This window comes from Scyliorhinus canicula, chromosome 18, assembly GCF_902713615.1.
Source record: "Scyliorhinus canicula chromosome 18, sScyCan1.1, whole genome shotgun sequence".
Classification (NCBI taxonomy): Eukaryota; Metazoa; Chordata; class Chondrichthyes; order Carcharhiniformes; family Scyliorhinidae; genus Scyliorhinus; species Scyliorhinus canicula.
Window position 1 is genome coordinate 9,529,369 of NC_052163.1, and position 22,155 is coordinate 9,551,523.

General features: G+C 44.5%; 2 protein-coding genes across 6 annotated transcripts in view; one reads left to right on the forward strand and one right to left on the reverse strand.

Annotated features, from left to right (window-relative positions):
• Positions 1-11,823, reverse strand: part of psmd12 (proteasome 26S subunit, non-ATPase 12) — a 39,275-nt gene extending 27,452 nt beyond the window's left edge. The window contains exon 1 of the mRNA XM_038776913.1: positions 11,570-11,823. Within this exon, the coding sequence (XP_038632841.1) occupies positions 11,570-11,674 (105 nt within the window). The 5' untranslated portion in view covers positions 11,675-11,823. The remainder of the gene's footprint in view (positions 1-11,569) is intronic.
• Positions 11,824-12,234: 411 nt separating this feature from the next.
• The window catches only part of pitpnc1a (phosphatidylinositol transfer protein cytoplasmic 1a), a 384,643-nt gene continuing 374,722 nt past the window's right edge, over positions 12,235-22,155 (forward strand). The window contains exons 1-3 of one of the 5 annotated variants that reach the window (XM_038776787.1): positions 12,236-12,426; positions 20,041-20,530; positions 20,617-20,741. In XM_038776787.1, the coding sequence (XP_038632715.1) occupies positions 20,694-20,741 (48 nt within the window). In that variant the 5' untranslated portion in view covers positions 12,236-12,426; positions 20,041-20,530; positions 20,617-20,693. Of the gene's footprint in view, positions 12,427-20,040; positions 20,742-22,155 lie in introns of those variants that run through there. The other 4 variants (XM_038776789.1, XM_038776790.1, XM_038776792.1 and 1 more) reach the window with 4 other exon arrangements.

Below are 22,155 nucleotides of genomic sequence, written 5' to 3' on the forward strand. Positions count from 1 at the left end.
TCCGGGGACTTTTGAATATTATTATGATGCCCTCAGAGGGAGGGGAGGCGGAGGTGGTAACAGCGATGGACGCAGAGAAAGCCTTTGACCAGATGGAGTGGGAGTACCTGTGAGAAACGCTGGGGAGGTTTTGGCGAGGGCTTTATTGGCTGGGTGCAATTGCTGTACCAGGCGCCTGTAGCAAGTGTATGTACAAACCGGCTGAGGTCGGGTGACTTCGAGCTTCACCGGGGAACGAGGCAGGGGTGTCCCTTCTCCCCTTTACTATTTGCCCTACCTATACAACCACTAGCTATGGCGCTGAGAGCCTCGAGGGACTGGTTCGTGCGGGGGGGGGGGGGGGGGGGGGGGGGGGGGGGGGGGTCTCGGACCCTGTGGCGGGGATGAGGGAGGTTCTGCAGATACTGAGGGATTTTGGAAGTTTTTCAAGGACAAACTGAACATGGGAAAGAGCGAGTTGTTTGTGATCCAGGCCAAGGGGCAGGAGGAGAGACTGAAAGAGCTGCCGCTCAGGATGGTAGAGAAAAGTTTTCGTTACCTGGGTATACAATGGCCAGGAAATGGGATGCCCTGCACAGGCTCAACCTGACCCAGTTGGTGGAGCAAATGGAAGATGACTTTAAAAGGTGGGACATGCTCCCGCTGTCACTGGCAGGGAGGGTGCAGACCGTGAAAATGACTGTCCTCCCCAAATTTTTGTTTGTCTTTCAGTGCCTCCCCATCTTTTTTAAGCGGGTGAGTAGCATCATTATGGGCTTTGTGTGGGTGAATAAGAACCCACGAGTAAGGAGATCGCTGTTGAAGCGCAGTGGGGGGGGGGGGTTTTGGCGCTGCCCAACTTTCGCAAGTACTACTAGCCGGCCAATATAGCTATGATTAGGAAGTGGTGGGGGGGGGGGGGCTTGGGTGCAGCTGGAGGCGGCGTCATGTAAAAGGTCCTAGTCTGGGAGCTTTGATAACGGCTCCTTTGCCGTTCTCACCGACCCATTACTCCACAAGTCCGGTGGTGGTGGCGACATTGCGGATCTGGGGTCAGTGGAGGAGGTACAAGAAGGTGGAGGGAGCGTCGGTCTGGACCCCGATATGCAACAACCACAGGTTTGTCCTGTGTTGGATGGATGGTGGCTTCCAGAGCTGGCAGAGGGCAGGCATCAGAAGGATGGGAGATCTGTTCATAGACGGAAGCTTTCCCAGTTTGAAGGCGCTAGAGGACAAATTTAATCTGCCGTTAGGAAATGCCTTTAAATATCTGCAAGTACGAGCCTTCCTGAAAAAACAGGTAGTGGCCTTTCCGGCGCTGCTGCCACTGAGGATACAGGACAGGGTGGTCTCCAGCACCTGGGTGGGGGAGGGGAGGGTGTCGGATATCTACTAGGAACTACAGGAATCGGAGGAAACCCCGGTGGAGGAGCTCAAGGGCAAGTGGGAGGAGGAACTAGGTGAGCAGTTGGAAGCGGGTCTGTGGGCAGAGTTCGAGGGCAGTGTTGATTCCTCCTCACCATGTGCCAGGCTCAGTCTAATTCAATTTAAGGCGGTCCACTGGGCACCCATGACGGCAGCGAGAATGAACAGGTTTTTTAGGGTAGAAGACAGTTGTATGAGGTGCAAGGGCAGCCCTGAAAACCATGTCCACATGTTTTGGGCACGCCCGGAGCTTAGAGAGTTCTGGCAAGGGTTCGCTAGGGCAATGTCCAAGGTGCTCAACACACGGGTGGTGCCGAGTCCAGAGATAGCGATCTTTGGAGTGTCAGAAGACCCAGGAGTTCAGGGAGCAAAAGAGGCCGACGTCTTGACCTTTGCCTCCCTAGTAGCCCGGAGACGGATTTTATTAATGTGGAGGGACTCGAAGCCCCCGAGTGTAGAGACTTGGGTTACCGACATGGCTGGGTTTCTCAGCCTCGAGAAAATAAAGTTTGCCTTAAGAGGGTCTACGCTAGGGTTCTCTTGGAGGTGGCAGCCATTCGTCGACTTTCTCGGGGAAAATTAAAATGTCAGCAGCAGCCCGTGGATAGGGTGAGTGCTTCATTGGGATGGTGTGGGAAGACTGAGTCACGTGGGGTAATCTCTATTTAATTGTTATTGTATATTCTCTTTTTGCACTATGTTAATGTTCACTCTAGTTTGTTTTGTTATTATGGTTACTACTGTTTTATTATGAAAAATTGTGCAAAACATCAATAAAAATACTTTTTGAAAAAATGAAATGAAAATCGCTTATTGTCACAAGTAGGCTTCAAATGAAGTTACTGTGAAAAGCCCCTAGTCGCTACATTCTGGCGCCTGTTCGGGGAGGCTGGTATGGGAATTGAACCGTGCTGCTGGCCTGCCTTGGTCAAAGCCAGCTATTTAGCCCAGTGAGCTAAACCAGCCCCTTTACCATGGGAGAGCCCCATCCCCACAACATCCATGCAGGACACACCAGCCCGATCGCCACTGCACAAAAAGTACCAACTAGGCAGTGCCCCTGTCACCTGAACAGTGTGTCCAGGTGGCACCAGGCAGTGCCAGGGTACCACCCTGCCCAAAGGGCATGCACATGGGGGCTTCCGATCCCTTGGGAGACCCCCACGAGTGCCATTCCTCCTGGTCCCTATTTATGGAGATCAGTGCTGAACGGCACTCGCCCAAGCTCTCCAATAAAAACAGATTAAAAGAGATTCCACAAATATGTAAAAGCAAGAGATTGAGTGAACGGAAATATGGGTCCTGCAGAGAGAAGAGAAACTATAATGGGGAATACGGAAATGGCAGAGGCATTAAAGAAACATTGGCCCAGACCTTCTGTCCTATCCCTGGAAGTTTTACTGGAGAACTCCTCAAAGTCCCAAGGCAAGTTTCAACTTCCAGTGCGCAATTTCCCTGTATCCTCAGAGGGTTGGATTCTAACTCACTGAGCAGATTAATTACCCACGAAACAACCATATCCAACTGCTGGTTAACTATAAAACTGCTGACTTTTTCCCCTCCTACCTGACCTAATGACTTGCTTTCCCTGCCATGACCTGACCTCAGCATCCTACCCAGCTTACCTGCCACCTACTTCACTACACACACTCAGAAGCAGTAAAAAATTATTTAAACATCTCAAAATTTTCAATGTGTTAACAAAAGAGCACTTATCAAAATACTAGTGCTGTTTAAAAAAAGGGGACACGGCTTGGCTTCCTCTAATGATACTGCTATATGAAGGAGACCAGGTACGTTCTGCACTTTTGAAGAGGTTCAATTCGGACGTAAAGGCAAGAAATGAGGAGCTTTAGAAACGTGTGAAAGAAATAGGAGCAGTTTGACAACTCAACCACAATTCCCACTCCTTGGAATATTCGGCCCACTGTGTGTCTGTCTTCACAGCAGAGGACACAAAACATATACCAGAAATTGTGGGGAAATAAGGAAGGTAGGAACTTTAATAATTAAGGTAGGAAGTGTTTAATATTAGCAAACAAAAAAGGATTCAAAAATGCAAATGAAAAAGACTGGAAAATTTAATACGCCTAAAAGTCGACAAATCCACTGGAGTTGATGCCCATTTTAGGATTTAAATTTTTTTTTATTATTTTTCCAATTAAGGGGCAATTTAGCATGGTCAATTCACCTAATCTGCACATCTTTGGGTTGTAGGGGTGAAACCCACACAAACACGGGGAGAATGTGAAAACTCCACACGGACAGTGACCCAGGGTCGGGATTCGAACCCGGGTCCTCAGCGCCGTAGGCAGCAATGCTAACCACTGTGCCACGTGCCGCTCTCATTTTAGGATTTTAAGAGGTGACTGCAGAGACCGTGAATGCATTTGTTTTGATGTTCTAAAATCCCTTGGATTCTAGAACAATCCCCATAGATTGAAAGTACTAAATGTAACCCCTCTGTTCAAGAAAGAAGGTACTGTGTCCAAGTTTGCTGACTATACAAAGCTAGGATAGAAAATTGCAAAGTGAATGGGCAAGATGTGGGTTGGTGTATAATAAAGGTAATTCTCCAATTAAATAGGACTTTGGGGAGAGAACACCTGGAGTATTGTTTATAGTTTTGATTTCCTTACCAAAAGGAACGATATACTGATCTTCAGGGTTGTGCAATGAAGGTTCATCAATTGGATTTCCGAGATGAGGAGAGATCGGGTAGAATGGAGCTATATTCCCTGGAGTTTAGAAGAATGAAACGTAATCTCACAGAAACATATAAAAGTCTTAAGGGGCTTGACAGGATAGATAGTGAGAGGCTATAAGGTTATAGATGTCGAAAACTATAGGACTGAACGTGCAACCTGTGGCAAACTGAGACGTTTGCCACTGATCGAGGCAAACTGCTCACAAAGAAGCCGAAATATCAATTTTATTAAAAATGTTTGAAAAATCAATGGTATGTTTATCATGGAATGGAAAAATTTGTCAATTCCGCAATTAAAAATATGATGGGCTAAATGGCCTCCTTCTCTAAAGCAAGTTTCTATATTTCTGGAAAATATCACTATTGGAAGCATTTTTCTGTTTTTGAGAGTACACTTCACCAGCTTACAGTATTTTTGCTAAACTGTGAAGTGACTCTCTTGTGGCTTTACGCCTGATATACGCGATCATGAATCTCCAATTTAATAGCTAGATCCCTTTTGATCATCAAGGCTTTAACAACCTTTTGAAATAAATAGTCTGGCCAATGTGTTAAGAAATCATCTGAAATGAGAACATTCACTTCTTGTAATTCAGAGATTTAGTAAATCAAACTGCCTATAAGCAATTTACAAATTTGATTCTTCATACATAGATCGACTGGAGTCAATTTTATGGTCAGTGACATCTACTTCTACTACCAATTCAGAAAGAGTTCTTGCTGTTTAATTCCTTTGAATCCGTTTCTTTTATTTTATTTTTACTATTTTGGTCTTTGGACCCATAATCAGGATGTACCTTTAAGCAACAGTGTTTAGACCTTGGAAGTGAAAGGAACAGTCTCGCTCTCTCCCCTGCCTGCTGAAGTGAAAGAACTGCTTTATTGTTCTGAAAGCAGCAAGTGTCTGGCACATCCTTTGCTGTGAACCTGAAATGATGCTTAGTCTGCAGAGAAGGTAGAGTTGCGGGAGCAGCAGGTACCTGGGACTGGACGTGTGTCAGTTTTGGGAATTTTACATATTTTAGGTTCTGTACTTCATTTTATGTATGAAAGGTATTTTATATAGTTTAAGTAAAATAAATTATGAAAACTAAACAACAAAGTCTCCTCTCGTTGCACCCTCACCTCGTTACAGGCGGCGAACGGCTGAAGTGGCTATATTGCTGCACAAAATCACATTTAATGACCCCCTAACAGCCCGAATTGGATACCTGCCAATGACCTGAAGGCTCACTGTTCTTTTTTAAAATTTATTGATAGGATGTGGGCGTCGCTGGTTAGGCCAGCATTTATTGTCCATCCCTCGTTGCCCTTCAGAAGGTGGTGAGTTGCCTTCTTGAACCGCTGCAATCCTTCAGATGTAGATACACCCACGGTGCTGTTAGGGAGGGAGTTCCAGGATTTTGCACCAGTGAGGGAGGGGGGGGGAGGGGGGGTTGGTTTTTCTTTAGATTAGAGTGCGTGTTTATTTATTAAATGGGGATTATTGTATTTTGTTGGAAATCCCGTGTATAATTTTTGCTTGTTTTGTGCTTTATTCCTTTTTCTGTTTGGAGTGTTTTGATGAAAACCGTTGAAAATTTGAATAAGTATATATTTTTTAAAAATCATGCCCCCCCTCAGCCTTCTCTGCTCCAATGAAAGCAACCTCAATTTAATCAGCCTCTTTTCATAGCTGAAACTCTCCAGCCCAGGCAACATTCTGGTGAATCGCCTCTGCATCCTTTTTGTGCAATCATATCCATCTACAGTGTGGCAACCAGAACTGCAGTTCTCTAGCTGTGGCCTAACCAGTGTTTTATACAGCTCCATCAATGTTTTTTAAACATAAATTTAGAGTACCCAATTATTTTTTTCCAAATTAAGGGGCAATTTAGTGTGGCCAATCCACCTAACCAGCACATCTTTGGGTTGTGGGGGTGAAACCCACGCAGCCGCAGGAGAATGTGCAAACTCCACACGGACAGTGACCCAGGTCCTCAGCGCCATAGTCCCAATGCTAACCACTGCGCCACCGTGCTGCCTTATACAGCCCAATCATAATCTCCCTCCTATTCTATCTATGCCTGGCTAATAAAGGCAAGTATCCCATATGCCTTGTTATCTACTTGTCCTGTATCCTTCAGGCATGTTTTAATATGCATCCAAGGTCCCTGTGGTCCTCTGTACTTCCTCGCGTCCATTGCATTGTTAGTCCTTCCAAAAGCATTACCTCACTTGTCAGGGTCAAATTCAATTAGACACTGTTCTGCCCATCTGACTGGTCCATCCACATTGTCTATATTCTGGGAAGCCACATGAATAATTTATTCTTCACTAGAAGGACTGAAAACATCATGTCTCCAGTTCTTTAGCTAAGTAAGCCCAGCCCTGCTGTTTATTTTGCCTTTCTAGCTGTTAACCTCATCAACATGGCCCCAATCTTGAAACTATAACATAACTCGAGCATGTTTGAATTGCATTCACTTAAAGGTTGTTTTTACCAGTTTGTCAACCAGATACCCCCATTTTCTACAGTTTAACATTTAATTCTTAAAACTATGTTCTACAAACATATGAATTATGTACTAGATATTCGCTACCTCTTCCAGATTATACACAATCTGCTCCTTTAATTTGAATCTGCACAGTAAGATGATACTGGAGTACCAAAATAAAATCAAAGCAACTACTGAAATTCTGATCAAAGCCTGAGCAGAAAACAAACTGCACAACATGAAGATCAATTATTTCACAAAATAATCTTTGTGAAATAACATTTCAGGGTTTTTCTCAGGCACTCTGCAGTCAATGTTGGGGCCACATTTGCATATTTTTCTTACTCAAGGGCCGATAGGCAAATTTCAGAAATATAAGGCTTGGCAAAATAAACTGAATTTCAGAAAAATATGTGATTTAAAGGAAAGAAACAATTGCTGAACAAACATAAAGCAATGTTGTAGCAATAAATTGTGGAGCAAAAAAAAGGAATAAAATTTACTAGAATGTTGGAGGATCAATGTATGTGGGTGAGAATGTGTACATTGGTGTGTGAGGTGAGTGAGGAAACTGAGACTGGGCATAAGGCAGACACTCACTTTGTCAGTCGCTCATTCCCATACAACCACCCATTCAGTCAAGATTTTCATTCAGGATCTTTTTTTCACTCAAGGGGCCAATGAGAACAATTCTGAAGCACGAGCATTGGGCACTACAATAAACTGAGCAGAATATCAAAAACATTTGAGATATTACAAAAAGGTAACAATTTCTGAGCAACGTCAGAACATTAACTTGATAAGTTAAAAAAAATCTTTAGTTAAAAAAAAAACTAGGTTAGAGGGTCAGAATATGTGTTTCTAGCTAACTGAAGTCTCACGTCCTCACTCATTCACCCTCATCCACTGAGTGAGTGTGAGAGTATGTGTTGGTGAAGGGATGGAGAGAGTCAGTAAGAATCATGAGACTGGGTGTAAGGCACAGAGTCTCATTCACGTACACTGCCACCCCCCCCATTCACCTGGTGCCCATGCTGCCATCCTCCCTCCATGCAGCTGCCACCTCCCCCGCACACTGCCAACATCCACATGGCACCGACACCATGGCACCGTTTTTTCCCCAGGCTCGCAGCAAAAAACTCTCCCTGATCTCACTGCGAAAGGAGCTCTTCACGACGCCACATAATCTATTTCTCGGGCATACCCGAGGTCCTTCCTGGGTTTGCTGCAACTAGAGCCAGAATCCGTAGGCCTGCCTGAGGCCTTCTGAGCTCCATTCATCTCTCTCCCCCCCACCCCACCCTTCATTAAAAATAAAGAGGGTGCTCATTTTACATAAGACAAAGGAAGGAGCATATTTTCCCATCAAGAGGGTTGAGTGTTTCTGGAACACTCTTCCTCAAAAGAGCCAGTGTGGACTCGATGGGCCAAATGGCCTCCTTCTGCACTGTAAATTCTATGATTCTATAACATTCCCCAACCGGAAACCATGGCTCAATCACGAGATTGATTCCCTACTGAAGGACAGGTCTGAGGCGTTCAAGTCAGGTGACCATGACCTATACCAGAAATCCAGGTACGACCTCCGCAAAGCCACCCGAGATGCCAAGAGAGAATATCAGACTAAGCTAGAGTCACAGACTAGCGTGACAGACTCTTGGCGGTTGTGGCAAGGCCTAAACAACATAACGGGCTACAAAGCAAAGCCGAGCATTATCTCCACCAGCAGTGCACCCCTCACCCATGAACTCAATGCATTCTATGCTCGGTTAGAGCAGGAAACCAACGATCCGCTGTTGAGTGCCCCAGCAGCCCATAACACACCCTCCATCACAGTTTCCGAAGCCAGATCGGCCTTCCTGAAAGTGAACCCTTGGAAGGGGACGGGTCCGGACGGGAACAGATGCGGTCGCCGAGATCTTCAACCTGCCCCAACTCCGCTCCGTGGTCCCCACCTGCTTCAAGGAGACCACCATCATACCGGTGCCAAAGAAAAACCAGGCAACGTGCCTCAATGACTACCATCCAGTGGTCCCGACTTCAGCCGTAATTAAGTGCTTCGAGAGGTTGGTCACGAATACCGCCGCAACCGGTCCACAGCAGACGCCATCTCCCTGGCCCTACGCTCATCCCTAGAGCATCTCGATACAAAGGACGCCGACATCAAACTCCTACTTATTGACTACAGCTCCGCCTGCAACACCATAATCCCAGCCAAGCTCATATCAAAGCTCCAAAATCTAGGACTTGGCACCTCACGCTGCAACTCGATCCTCAACTTTCTGACCCACAGACCACAATCAATAAGAATAAACAACACCGCCTCCACAATAGTACTCAATACCGGGGCCCCGCAAGGCTGCGTACTTAGCCCCCTACTATACTCCCTGGACACACACGACTGAGTGCAAAATTTGGTTCCAACACCATCTACAAGTTTGCTGACGATATGACCATAGTGGGCCGGATCTCGAATAACGACGAGTCAGAATACAGGAGGGAGAATACAGGAAGGAGATAGAGAACCTAGTGGAGTGGTGCAGCGACAACAATCTATCCCTCAATGCCAGCAAAACTAAAGAGCTGGTCATTGACTTCAGAAAGCAAAATACTGTACACACCCCTGTTTGCATCAACGGGGCCTAGGTGGAGATGGTTAGCAGCTCCAAATTCCTTGGGGTAAACATCTCCAAAAATCTGTCCTGCACCACCCACGTCAACGCTACCAAGAAAGCACAACAGCGCCGATACTTTCTGAGGAAACAAAGGAAATTCAGGGTGTCCACATTAACTCTTACCAACTTTTACAGATGCACCATAGAAAGCATCGTATCTGGCTGCATCACCTGGTATGTCAACTGCTCGGCCCAAGAAACTTCAGAGTCGTGAACACAGCCCAGTCCATTACACGAACCTGCCTCCCATCCTTTGACTCCATCTACACCTCCTGCTGCCTGGGGAAAGCGGGCAGCACAATCCAAGTCCCCCTCCCACCCGGCTTACTCACTCTCCCAACTTCTTCCATTGGGCAGGAGATACAAAAGTCTTGAGAACACGCACAAACAGACTCGAAAACAGCTTCTTCCCCGCTGTTACCAGACTCCTAAACGACCCTCTTTTGGACTGACCTCATTAACACTACACCCTGTATGCTTCACTTGATGCCGATGTTATGCAGTTAGATTGTGTACCTTGTGTTGCCCTATTATGTATTTTCTTTTAATTCCTTTCTTTTTATGTACTTAATGATCTGTTGAGCTGCTGACAGAAAAATACTTTTCACTGTACCTTGGTACACGTGACAATAAACAAAATTCAAATCCAGCTGGGGAGGGGTGACAGGCCATCAGGGGTCGTCAGGAATGTGGGGTTGAAGTTACAAGCAGATCTGCCATGAAATTATTGAATGGTGGAGCAGGCTTAAGTGGAGAGTTGCACCAGCTCTTAATTTGTGTATCACTAAGTTATATTTTGTTGCCAGAAATAAATTTAAACCACCTCCTGTTTAGTTAGCCCCTTGTGTGGTGCTTATGGCTCAGAAGTTATATGCATCCCTAACTCTATTACAATACTTAAAATTACATCATATACTCTTGAAATTAACTTTACTCTTATATTTCTGGTCATACTTAATATCAGAAAAATGTAGGATTCTCTGACGGCTTGGAAATCCCACATGAAATGATTTCAGTCTTATCACATGCAATGAGCATTGTATTAAAACTATCCCAGAGTAGGCAATGAATTGACAGTGGAATTCAGAAGCCACATAAATATCGTTGTCGGAACAGAAGAATCAGACGAGTACATGGTAGAGTCTTTATCCAATCTTTATCCAAGAGGACTAGAATTAGATTAAGTTTGGTTTTTCACCACTTTAATTTGTCACATTGAGCAGAAATCCCTACTATTTCAAGTAAGGTAGCTTGCATGTAAAATTAAAATTAATACTAAAAACTCAAGAAATTCAGGATGACTGAATATGGAAATAGGATGGGTAACTGCAATGATATCTAATGTATAAGGAGGGTAATCATCGACACAAATGTCTTTCCATCTGTTTCTATGCAAGTCAATAGAACAGGGAAGTGGTGGTATTGTTGCAAGACTAGTAATCCAGAGACCCAGGGAAACGCTCTGGGGCCGCCCGTGAAAATCCCACCATTGCAGACAGTGAAATTTGAATTTGATAAAAACCCTGGAATTAGAAGCCCTATTATTGCCCACCTGGTTCACTCACCCCCTTTTTAGGGAAATAAATTTGCTGTCCTTACCCAGTCTGGCCTGCATGTGGCCCACTCAGTTCAAGGGCTATTGCAGATGGGCAATTAATGTTAGCCCAGAACAAATTTATTTGTCTCCACCTTGGAAAAGTCACTATTCTTTGTGGGGTTACAGAAAGGATAGACCTCACTTTGTGTAATGGGGACACTTAACATTTCAAGAAGTGTCCAACTGATCACATGTGCAGATGGGGTTGACTGTATCAATGACCTGATTGGAGCACCAGAATTTGACATTTCTAATGGTCAATCAGATATAGCTGTTAAGGGCATGGAAACAGGTCCTTCGGCCCAGCTTGTCCATGCCTCCCAGTTTCTATCACTAAGCTAGTCCCACTTGCCTGTATTTGGCCCATATCTCTCTCTATACCCACCCTGCCCATGCAACTGTCTAACTACTTTTCATTAAAATTCCTTGTTTATATTGCCCACACAACATGAAAAAGTGCCTCTGGGCACTTCGCATATCTAAAGTGTCGGTTTAATTTTCACTTTCTCACAACGGTATATATATTTAAAAGTAAGCTACTTCCACGCTTCGGGCAACTACCAAGGGAGTGCTCAGCAACAGACATTCAGATCTGCTATTGTTTCCTCGGCTAGCCCGAGGATTGAGGCCTACCACCTGCGAGGGCCTAGCTCAGTCTGATCCACACAGCCGCATGACTCAGTGACTATGGCAAATGCACCGCACTCACTTGAGCCATCTTCTCGCACTCGGGGAGCTGCTGGTCCACTGTGGAGCTATAATCCATATCCATCTTGACAATCTTGCCGTCCGCTCGATCAGTTCCCTCCGCCATCTTTGCAGGCTGCTTAACTTTTAATAGTGATGCTTCCCTCTTTCTCCGTCTGCTCCCTTTATTTTTTCCTCTCAATGGAAGGACGGGACAACCCCTCTCTCTCGCGCAGGCGGAACCCAATAACGACCGGGGTGAGGTCAAGTGACGCCGGAAGGCGCGCGCAACGCTGGCGCCAGCCCCGCCCCCTTGTGCAAACTCCCCTCCCTCTTCGTGACGCCAGCCTGGGTTCCTGGTTCGCTCCACCGCCACCCCTGTGTCCGCGCCAGCCCCGCCCCTTCCTGAGCCGTGATTGCTGCAGCTCCGCCCCCTCACGCTCTGGCCGGAGCTCCTCCCCCTCCCTACCTGTCAGCTGCAGCCCCGCCCTCTCTCCGTCTGCCTGGCCAGCCCCGCCCGTGTTTCCTGCAGCCCCGCCCTCTCTCTCCGTCTACCTGGCCAGCCCCGCCCGTGTTTGCTGCAGCCCCGCCCTCTCGCCCTGGGCAGCCCCGTCCGTGTTTACTGTAGCCCCGCCCCGCCCCCAACCTGCCGCGTGCGATGCGGCGTCGCGCGCGAGCCAGAGGAAGGGACCGTTGGAGGAGGGCAGCACGAGGCCACAGTGAATATGAACGGATCATTCCCGCTTCAGCATAAGATGGAGAGCCACCGACGAAAGCGTCGCTTTTAGTCACCTTTCCTTTAATGGGTTTAGGCTGGGCTCCGAAAGATAGCGTGGGAACCGAGAAGCTTCAACTTCTTTATTCTCCGGACATTTGTGTGTAAGCAGGTTGAAGTGTTCGTGCATAAATATGATAAACGTCTTAGCCAGGCTACTGTTATTGCGTAAATACAACTTATTTTGGTGGTCCCAATACTCTTGATCATCCGAGGTACTGTTTTTATTTCTTTGGCAGGATGGGATCCAACGTGCTTCCAATTCATTTTTTGTCATAATAACACGATGATCTTTATTTTTTTTAAAATTAAAGTACCCAATTCTATTTTGTTCTAATGAAAGGGCAATTTAGTGTGGCCAATCCACCTACCCTGCACATCTATTTGGGTTGTGGGGGTGAGACCCACGCAGACACGGGGAGAACGTGCAAACTCCGCACGGACAGTGACCTGCGGCCGGAATCGAACCTCGGCGTTGTGACGCGATGATCTTCATGATGCAAGTAATTAACTGACAGACCGACAGGTTTAATGACTTTGACCCATCCTTGACCATTTTTAATGTTCATGCATGTTTTTCATAGAATCATAGAATTTACAGTGCCGAAGGAGGCCATTCGGCCCATCGAGTCTGCACCAGCCCTTGGAACGAGCACGCCACCTAAGTCCACACCTTCACCCTATCCCCGTAACCCAGCAACCCCACCCAACCTTTTTGGACACTAAGGGCAATTTAGCATAGCCAATCCACCTAACCTGCACATCTTTGGATTGTGGGAGGAAACCGGAGCACCCACACAGACATGGGGAGAAAGTGCAGACTCTACACACACAGTGACCCAAGCCAGGAAGCGAACCTGGGACAATGGAGCTATGAAGCAACTGTGCCAACCACTGTGCTGCCGTGTCCTCCTCCACTGTGCTACTGTGCCTCCCTCTACTGCTACTGTACATTGTAATTGCAGGAGTGGAATGCTTCTACTGGATGAAGCACAATCAGCAGAACAGGATCCACATCTAGCTTGAAAATGATAGGGCTCTACAGTACCTGCTGTGACTGCAGATTTACTTGATTGTCCTTGAAAACTGTACATTTTCACACACTCGCTGCCCACGCCAGTTGATGTATAAATGCTGTGACACCATTTTCCCATGATAAGTTTCAATTTTCTCATTTATTAAAGAATTTACCCATGTAAACTTGACGTTCCCGTGCCTTGTGATCACTGACTTTCCAGAAGTTTTTTTAAATTTCCATTTGTTCACGTAATGTGGGAGTTACTGGCAAGGGCAACAATTATTATCCATCCCAATTTGCCCTTCAGAAAGTGATGGTGAACAACCTCCTTAAATTGTTGCAGTCCATGTTTTGTAGGTAGACTCACAATATGTTCGGAAGGGTGTTCCAGGCTTTTGACTCATCAACGGTAAAGGAATCGCAATATATTTCCAAGTCAGGTAAACTTGCAGGTAGTGGCATTCCCATCTGCCAGCTATTCTTGTCCTACAAGCTGGTCAGGGATTTGGAAGTTGCTGTTGAAGGAGCCTGGGTGAGTTGCTGCAATGCATCTTGTTGATGGGACATACTGCTGCCACAGTGTGCCGTACATATTCCTGCTATTAGTTTTGTGGCCAGTGGTGTTCCCCAGGATGCCAATGGTGGGACAATTCAGCCATGATAATGCTTTTGAATGTCATGGGGAGATGGTTAGATTCCCTCTTGTTAGAGTTGGGTAGTCCCTGATGCTTATTCAGTGTGAATATTATTTGCCACTTACCAGCTGCAGCTTGAATGCTTTCTGCATGTAACCAGGTCCTGATTCATTATATTGTTATGAAAGCCAACATACATTCTCTGTGAGAGTAGAGGCTGAGAACTCCAATACCCATTGACCTTGGAGTTCCCAGACATGCGTGGGCCAGGAGCAGGCTGCACAGTTAAATATTTTAAGTTCTTCAGGCTGAGGATGAGCCCAGTACGCCTGCACAAGAAGGGAAAATGCCATGAAAAACCGGGAGCAGAGCGCCTTTGCAGACAGATGTCTCAGGAAGGGAGGGGCCCCAGTAAAGATAAGAAAGCTGGCCCGATAACAGAGGAGGCTTCAAGCAGAAAAAGGGCTGCAATTGGCATTCATTGAATGGCTAGGGCTCAGGAGAAGCCCTGGTGATAAAAGAGGCTTAGGAGAAGCCCAGAAGATCCAAGTAGGCAACAGAAAGTTGATGATTCCATGTTTTTGGCCATTGTGGTGAAGGTAACTCTTTGGAGCAGTAGTAACCTTTTTGGTGTGGCCAGAGAACTGAAGTTGTACTTGTGAGTTGGTGCTTGAGTGCATACTCGGAAATCCGGGGAACAGAATTTTGGGAGATAAGGACAACCTTACAAAGTGGGCCGTCGTCTGAGCTTGAACGACTTTTGGAAAGAATTCCAAGGTTAGACCTTCAAAGGTGAAGATTGGAATCACTCATGAAAAAGACAGAGTCTCAATGAGATTGATTAGCTCATAGTGTTACTGATAGCTGGGTGGTTTGTTAATAAATTCATGGGGCAGGATTTTCCACCCCTTCCCACAGTGTGTTTTGCGGCAGTAGATGTGGCCTGCCATTGGTAGGTGGCGGGATTATCCGGTCCCACCACTGTGAATGGGGTTTCCTATTGTTCACCCCCTCCATCGCCACGGAACCGACATGGGGTGGGGTCGCTGTCGACATGACTGGAAAATCCCGCCATGAACTTTATCTTGATCGTATCTGCCAGTTATTGTATCGTACGGCGTGTCCGACCACAGTTTGTCTGTTAATTAACTGTGAATGCCCGAGTCTTAAGATAGATATTGTAAATACTTTTACCTTTTTAACGTGTATAGTAAATTTTATTTTTGTTCAAAACCCGTGGAGTCTTGCGGCTTTATTCACTGAGTCTTGATTCTCAGACTTTGTCTATTTTAAACAAGATGTGGAGATGCCGGCGTTGGACTGGGGTGAGCACAGTAAGAAGTCTTACAACACCAGGTTAAAGTCCAACAGGTTTGTTTCAAACACGAGCTTTCGGAGCACGGCTCCTTCTTCAGGTGAATGAAGAAGTGTGTATTTTAGGTGTATTTAGGTGTATTTAGGTGTATTCAGGTGTATTTTAAACAAAGCATTATTGGTCCCTCAAATGGATAATCCCCAAAATGTGGGGTCTGGTCCAGGATCATAAAAATTCGAGAAGTCATGAACGGAACTGAACACTGTGTAATCATCAGCAAATATCCCCATGTCTGACCTTGTGATAGAAGAAAGATATTTGATGAAGGAGAGGCAGTGTTTGGACCTAGTTACTGAGGAATTCCTGCATGATCCTCACAGGTCTTCTGCACTGCTGCCAGGATATTGTCTGGGTGCATATGCTTTGCTGTATCCATTTCTTAATGTGATGCGGAGTAAATTGAAATATCTGTAGATTGGCATCAGTGATGCTAGCTCTCAAAAGAAGGCTGAGATGGATTATCCACTTGATACCTCTGGCACTTGATTGAATTGGTGCAAATGCCTTACCTTTTGAATTGCCTTGCTGCGTTCTGCAATTATTAAAGATGGGAATGTAAAGGGAGCCTTCTCCTATGGTTAGTTATTTAATTATCTACCATCATTCATGTCTGGATATAGAAGGACTGCAGAGATGGTTTGATTCATTTTTTTGCAGGGTTACTCAGCTCTTTCTTTGGCATGCACTTTGTTTACCATGCATGTAGTCTTGTGCTATAGCTTCACCAGGTTGGCACCTCATCTTTAGGTGTGACTGGTGGTGCTCATGGCTTGCCGTCCTGCACTTCATTGAACCAGTGTTGGTCCCTTGCCATAATTGTAACAATGGAGCGAGGAAGGTGCCGGGCCATGGGGTTACATATTATGGTGGAATACAATTTTTCTGCTGCTGCTGATGGTCCACAGCAGCTATAAGTGTGTGTGATGACATGTTTGAAAGAGGGAGATGAAGGGACATGAATGATTATATTTAAGAGACCAGTGGCATGTGTAGAAATGGAACCGTGTAACCCAAATTAGGTTCCTGAAGTTGAGCAGTCAGCACAAAACTGTTGGAAACCAAAGTGTGTAGGATTACTTAGAAGTAAATAGAAAAGGCATGTCAGAAAGGCAAGGTCACGGTGATCATGGGGGACTTCAATATGCAGGTGGATTGGGTAAATAACGTAGCCAGTGGATCCAAAGAAAAGGAATTCATGGAATGCTTACAAGATGGCTTTTTGGAACAGCTTGTCATGGAGCCCACAAGGGAGCAGGCTATTCTGGACCTAGTGCTATGTAATGAACCAGACTTTATAAAAGATCTTAAAGTAAGGGAACACTTAGGAAGCAGCGATCATAATATGGTTGAGTTCAGTCTGCAGTTTGAAAGAGAGAAGGCAAAATCAGATGTAATGGTGTTACAGTTAAATAAAGGTAATTACGAGGGCATAAGAGAGGAACTGGCGAAAATCGACTGGAAGCAGACCCTAGTGGGGAAGAGAGCAGAGCAAAAATGGCAGGAATTTGTATGCATAATTGAGGACACTGTACAGAGGTTCATCCCCAAGAAAAGAAAGATTATCCGGGGAGGGATTAGACAGCCATGGCTGACAAAGGAGGTCAGGAAATGTATCAAAGAAAAAGAGAGATCCTATAAATTGGCCAAAAGCACTGGGAAATCAGAAGATTGGGAAGGCTACAAAAACAAACAGAGGTTAACAAAGAGACAAATAAGGAAGGAGAGGATCAAATATGAAGGCAGGCTAGCCAGTAATATAAGAAATGATAGTAAAAGTTTCTTTCAATACATAAGAAACAAACGACAGGCCAAAGTAGACATTGGGCCAATTCAAACTGATTCTGGAAGGCTAGTGATGGGAGACGAGGAAATGGCTGGAGAACTTAATAAGTACTTTGCGTCTGTCTTCACAGTGGAAGACATGAGTAATATCCCAAAATTATAGAGGGTCAGGGGGCTGAGTTGAGTATGGTTGCCATTACAAAAGAGATGGTGCTAAAAAAGCTAAAAGGTCTTAAAATTGACAAATCTCCTGGCCCCGATGGGCTACACCCTAGAGTTCTGAGAGAGGTGGCTGAAGAAATAGCGGAAGCGTTGGTTGAGATCTTTCAAAAATCACTGGAGTCAGGGAAAGTCCCGGACGATTGGAAGATCGCTGTTGTAACCCCCTTGTTCAAGAAAGGATCAAGACAAAAGATGGAAAATTATAGGCCAATTAGCCTAACCTCGGTTGTTGGTAAAATTCTAGAATCGATCGTTAAGGATGAGATTTCTAAATTCTTGGAAGAGCAGGGTCGGATTAGAACAAGTCAACATGGATTTAGTAAGGGGAGGTCGTGCCTGACGAACCTGTTAGAATTCTTTGAGGAGGTGACAAGTAGGTTAGACCAGGGAAACCCAGTGGACGTGGTCTCTCTGGATTTCCAAAAGGCCTTTGATAAGGTGCCACACAGGAGGCTGCTGAGTAAGGTGAGGGCCCATGGTGTTCGAGGTGAGCTACTGGCATGGGTTGAGGATTGGCTGTCTGACAGAAGGCAGAGAGTTGGGATAAAAGGTTATTTTTCGGAATGGCAGCCGGTGACCAGCGGTGTCCCACAGGGTTCAGTGTTGGGGCCGCAGCTGTTCACCATATATATTAATGATCTGGATGAAGGGACTGGGGGCATTCTAGCTAAGTTTGCCGATGATACGAAGTTAGGTGGTCAGGCAGGTAGTGCTGAGGAAGTGGGGAGGCTGCAGAAGGATCTAGACAGTTTGGGAGAGTGGTGCAGGAAATGGCTGATGCAATTCAACGTGAGAAAATGTGAGGTCTTGCACTTTGGAAAAAAGAATCCAAGCATAGACTACTTTCTAAACGGTGAGAAAATTCATAATGCCAAAGTACAAAGGGATCTGGGAGTGCTAGTCGAGGATTCCCTAAAGGTAAACATGCAGGTTGAATCTGTGATTAAGAAAGCGAATGCAATGTTGTCATTTATCTCAAGAGGGTTGGAATATAAAAGCAGCGATGTGCTACTGAGCCTTTATAAGACTCTGGTTAGGCCCCATTTGGAGTACTGTGTCCAGTTTTGGGCCCCACATCTCAGGAAGGACATACTGGCACTGGAGCGTGTCCAGCGGAGATTCACACGGATGATCCCTGGAATGGCGGGTCTAACATATGATGAACGGCTGAGGATCCTGGGATTGTATTCATTGGAGTTTAGAAGGTTAAGGGGAGATCTAATAGAAACTTACAAGATAATACATGGCTTAGAAAGGGTGGACGCAAAGAAACTGTTTCCGTTAGGCGAGGAGACGAGGACCCGTGGGCACAGCCTTAAAATTAGAGGGGGTAAATTCAGAACAGAAATGCGGAGACATTTCTTCAGCCAGAGAGTGGTGGGCCTGTGGAATTCATTGCCGCGGAGTGCAGTGGAGGCCGGGACGCTAAATGGCTTCAAGGCAGAGATAGATAAATTCTTGATGTCGCGAGGAATTAAGGGCTACGGGGAGAATGCTGGTAGGTGGAGTTGAAATGCCCATCAGCCATGATTGAATGGCGGAGTGGACTCGATGGGTCGAATGGCCTTACTTCCACTCCTATGTCTTATGGTCTTATGGTCTTAAATTTGTTTTGGTCATGGGGACCAAGTGCATAAATCTGGAGGACTCCTTTTCATAGAATCTCTACAGTGCAGACGGAGGCCATTTGGCCCATTGAGTCTGCACCCATTCTCTAAAAGAACACTATCTCGGCCCATTCCCCTGCCCTATCCTCATAATCCCACCTAACCATTGAACACAAAGGAGCAATGTAACATGGCCAATCCACCAAACTTTCTTTAAATAAGTTGTTGTGATGGTCTCAAGGAGAATGGTATTGAAGTTTGGGGCCTTGTGTGTTTGATTCTGTAGTGATCGAGGAGAAGAAAGACTTAAGTTAAAACAGTGTCTTTCACAATCACAAACATCTCAAAAGTGCTTCACAGCCAATAAAGTACTTTCATAAAAGCACAAATGCCAATTTGCATACAGCAAGCTCCTACAAATAGCAGTGTGCTTTTGGCCAGATAATTAGTTTTTGTGGTGCTAAAAATGGATGCACTTTACCATTGGTGATGTATAATAGCTTTACAGACTACAGTCGTGACAAGATATATTTGAAAATCTTCTGTGCTGTACTGTTCTGTAACTCTTCTGTAAAATGTGGACATTTATTGTAATTATCACCATTTTTCAAAAAAGATATTTTTATCTAAGTAAAACCTTAGTAATTATTAATCATCCTTAAATATTTTATCATATATCCTGTATTGCTATTAGAATTAGCTTAACGTGTTTTCGGAGGAATTCAGTTGTCTTAACACGTTGGTAGGATAGTTTCTGTGAATATATTTTTGCAATATTTGGTCAAATAAATTGTTTAAGATACAGAATTTGAAAAACGAGATGAAAGAAAAATGATAAATCAGCATCAAATTTTAGTTTTCAAAAAGTGCACAGCATTGATAACATTTGATAAATTGGCCAATATTTATTTGTTTTGACCCATAACCGAAAGATTACTATTCACGTTATTTACACTCAGAGTCCGCATTTTTAAATACTTGTTTGACCGAACAAACTATTCCTATTACGCGACAAGTAACAATTTTAAATCTCTTTTTATTAAAGACGTGATATTTTGTTTGAATTTTCCACTTTCCAGACGAGTTTATTCCTATTGGACTGAATCACTGTCCTTCCTGCTGCCGTCATTGAAGAAACTGCGGGGAGTTGTGCAAAAGCTTCAACTGTTGTAGTCATCGGACACATAATACCCATCAAGATCTGCAAGGAGAGCTGGTGTAAAAAAGCGGAGCTAATTTGTTGTGTTATGCAAGGAAGATATCCTGTCGTTCCGTGTTCCTGAAACAGGAAATACGCCGAGTTTGCTTTTATTTGGGGAAGGAAAAACTGAAGGAACAAGAAAGTCCTGCTGTGGCGTTGTGTAGTGTTAACGCACCAACGTTTTGGTGGGTTAATGCATCCTTAAGGTTGTCTTGCCAATGACTCTGCTGGAATGAAAGTGTTCTCTTCCTTGTTTTTCCTGCCCCTCAAACAACACACGATTGCAAGTAATGGTCGGAAAGGAGCTGTTTCAGTCCGTTTCGACACATTGTATTCACATGATCTGAACTTGAAACAGGATCTGAAAGGTAGCGAAGACTGGACTCGATTGTGTTTTGATGCATGAACCTTCAGAAGCTAACGGTTGATTTGTTTCACCTCATTTACTGTGCAGTGACTCCGTTTTAACAACAGTAACCCGAGTTACATTACGAGTTTCAAGGGAGGAAAAGAGTCTCTCGAGGAAGGACTATGGTGGTGAAGGAGTTCAGGATTTGTATGCCCCTGACAGTAGAGGAGGTAAGCATAGCTCACATGGTACATATTTAATGGTGGGCTTTTTATAAAAGAACATGCATGCCCGATCAAACATTTTTATTTTATGTCGTATTTCCGCCGGGTAACGGTTGAATTGTTTTGGTGGCTTTGATTGAGATTTGAACGCGTTTGCAATCGCTTGTTAGAAATAGGAAATGTTCCATTTGTTTCGGATTATACATGTATGTACTGTAAAGCATTGCTATCACATATAATGGAAATCATATGACTGCGCTGTGTGCACAAACCGCGGGGCTGCGTCTTAAACGCAATGGAAAGCTTCCCCGCCTTACTGGAAGTCTGCTTTTTAACAATGCCTTAATTTGAAAAGAAACAGATAAGTTGAGGAAAATTGGTGAAAGTGGTTGCTGGCGAGCTGTGAGTCGCCTCCGAGGGTTGGAGTGGGGCGAGTTACACACCAAAGCATTTTTTTGCATGCAGGTTGCCTTTGTTTAAATTTTCCACTTCAATACGGGTTCTTATTCTTCTGACACGGCCACTGAATTATTACAATACGGTATACCTTTAACTGCATAGATTGAACTTAATTAAAAAGAAAGTAATATTTTAATGTTAGAATAGCGCATGGTAAACATAAATATATGAATACGTTTTATCGTGGAGGACAACGCATTCATCCATCCACTACTGTCACCAGATGGCGCCGAAGTGAAACTGATCTTGTTTACCCCCTTTTGGTCTGAAACATTTAGAGCTCAAGTGGAGCCCCTGCGCATGCATTAGAAAAGATCAATATCAACCTTAGTTTTATTTCTCCATTCCAATTTTTTGAAAAAAATACATTTGGAATGTTTCATTAGAATTATTCTGAGCAAGATACTGTGAACTTTTACGAGTTGAGGAATACAGTCATCTCTTTTTAAAATTATAATTGCCATTTTTTTGTTTAAAAATTTAAACAACAAGTCAGTTGGCCGTGATACATGTATTCAGCTAATAATTCTTAGAAAAAGATGAAAGAAGCCAGTACTTACGGTTGTCTCCAACCCAAGTAAAGAACCTAGCAACATCATTTTATAAACAAGGATTTATATAGATCTGTGTGATTGTGCTAATTTTCATGTAATGGGTTTAGAGAACACTATAATTTAGGTTAGTTGAGATCTAATAGTGCAGCACCATACCAAGTTATGACCTCTATTGCAAAAGATGCTCAAGGTTTTATTAATGAACATTGAATAATTCAGAGGTTAAGTAATTTGAAGTGAAACAGGATGGTAACCAATCTAATTTGATGACTTCTTTGTATGATCTTTTCACATGCATGCTTTGTAAATAAACATATATAAAGTAGGTTGGCCTTTGGTTAAGATTAAGTGCAGGATCAAGACCAAGATCAGCTTTAATGCTATTGTTTGCAGTTTATTTGCAGTTT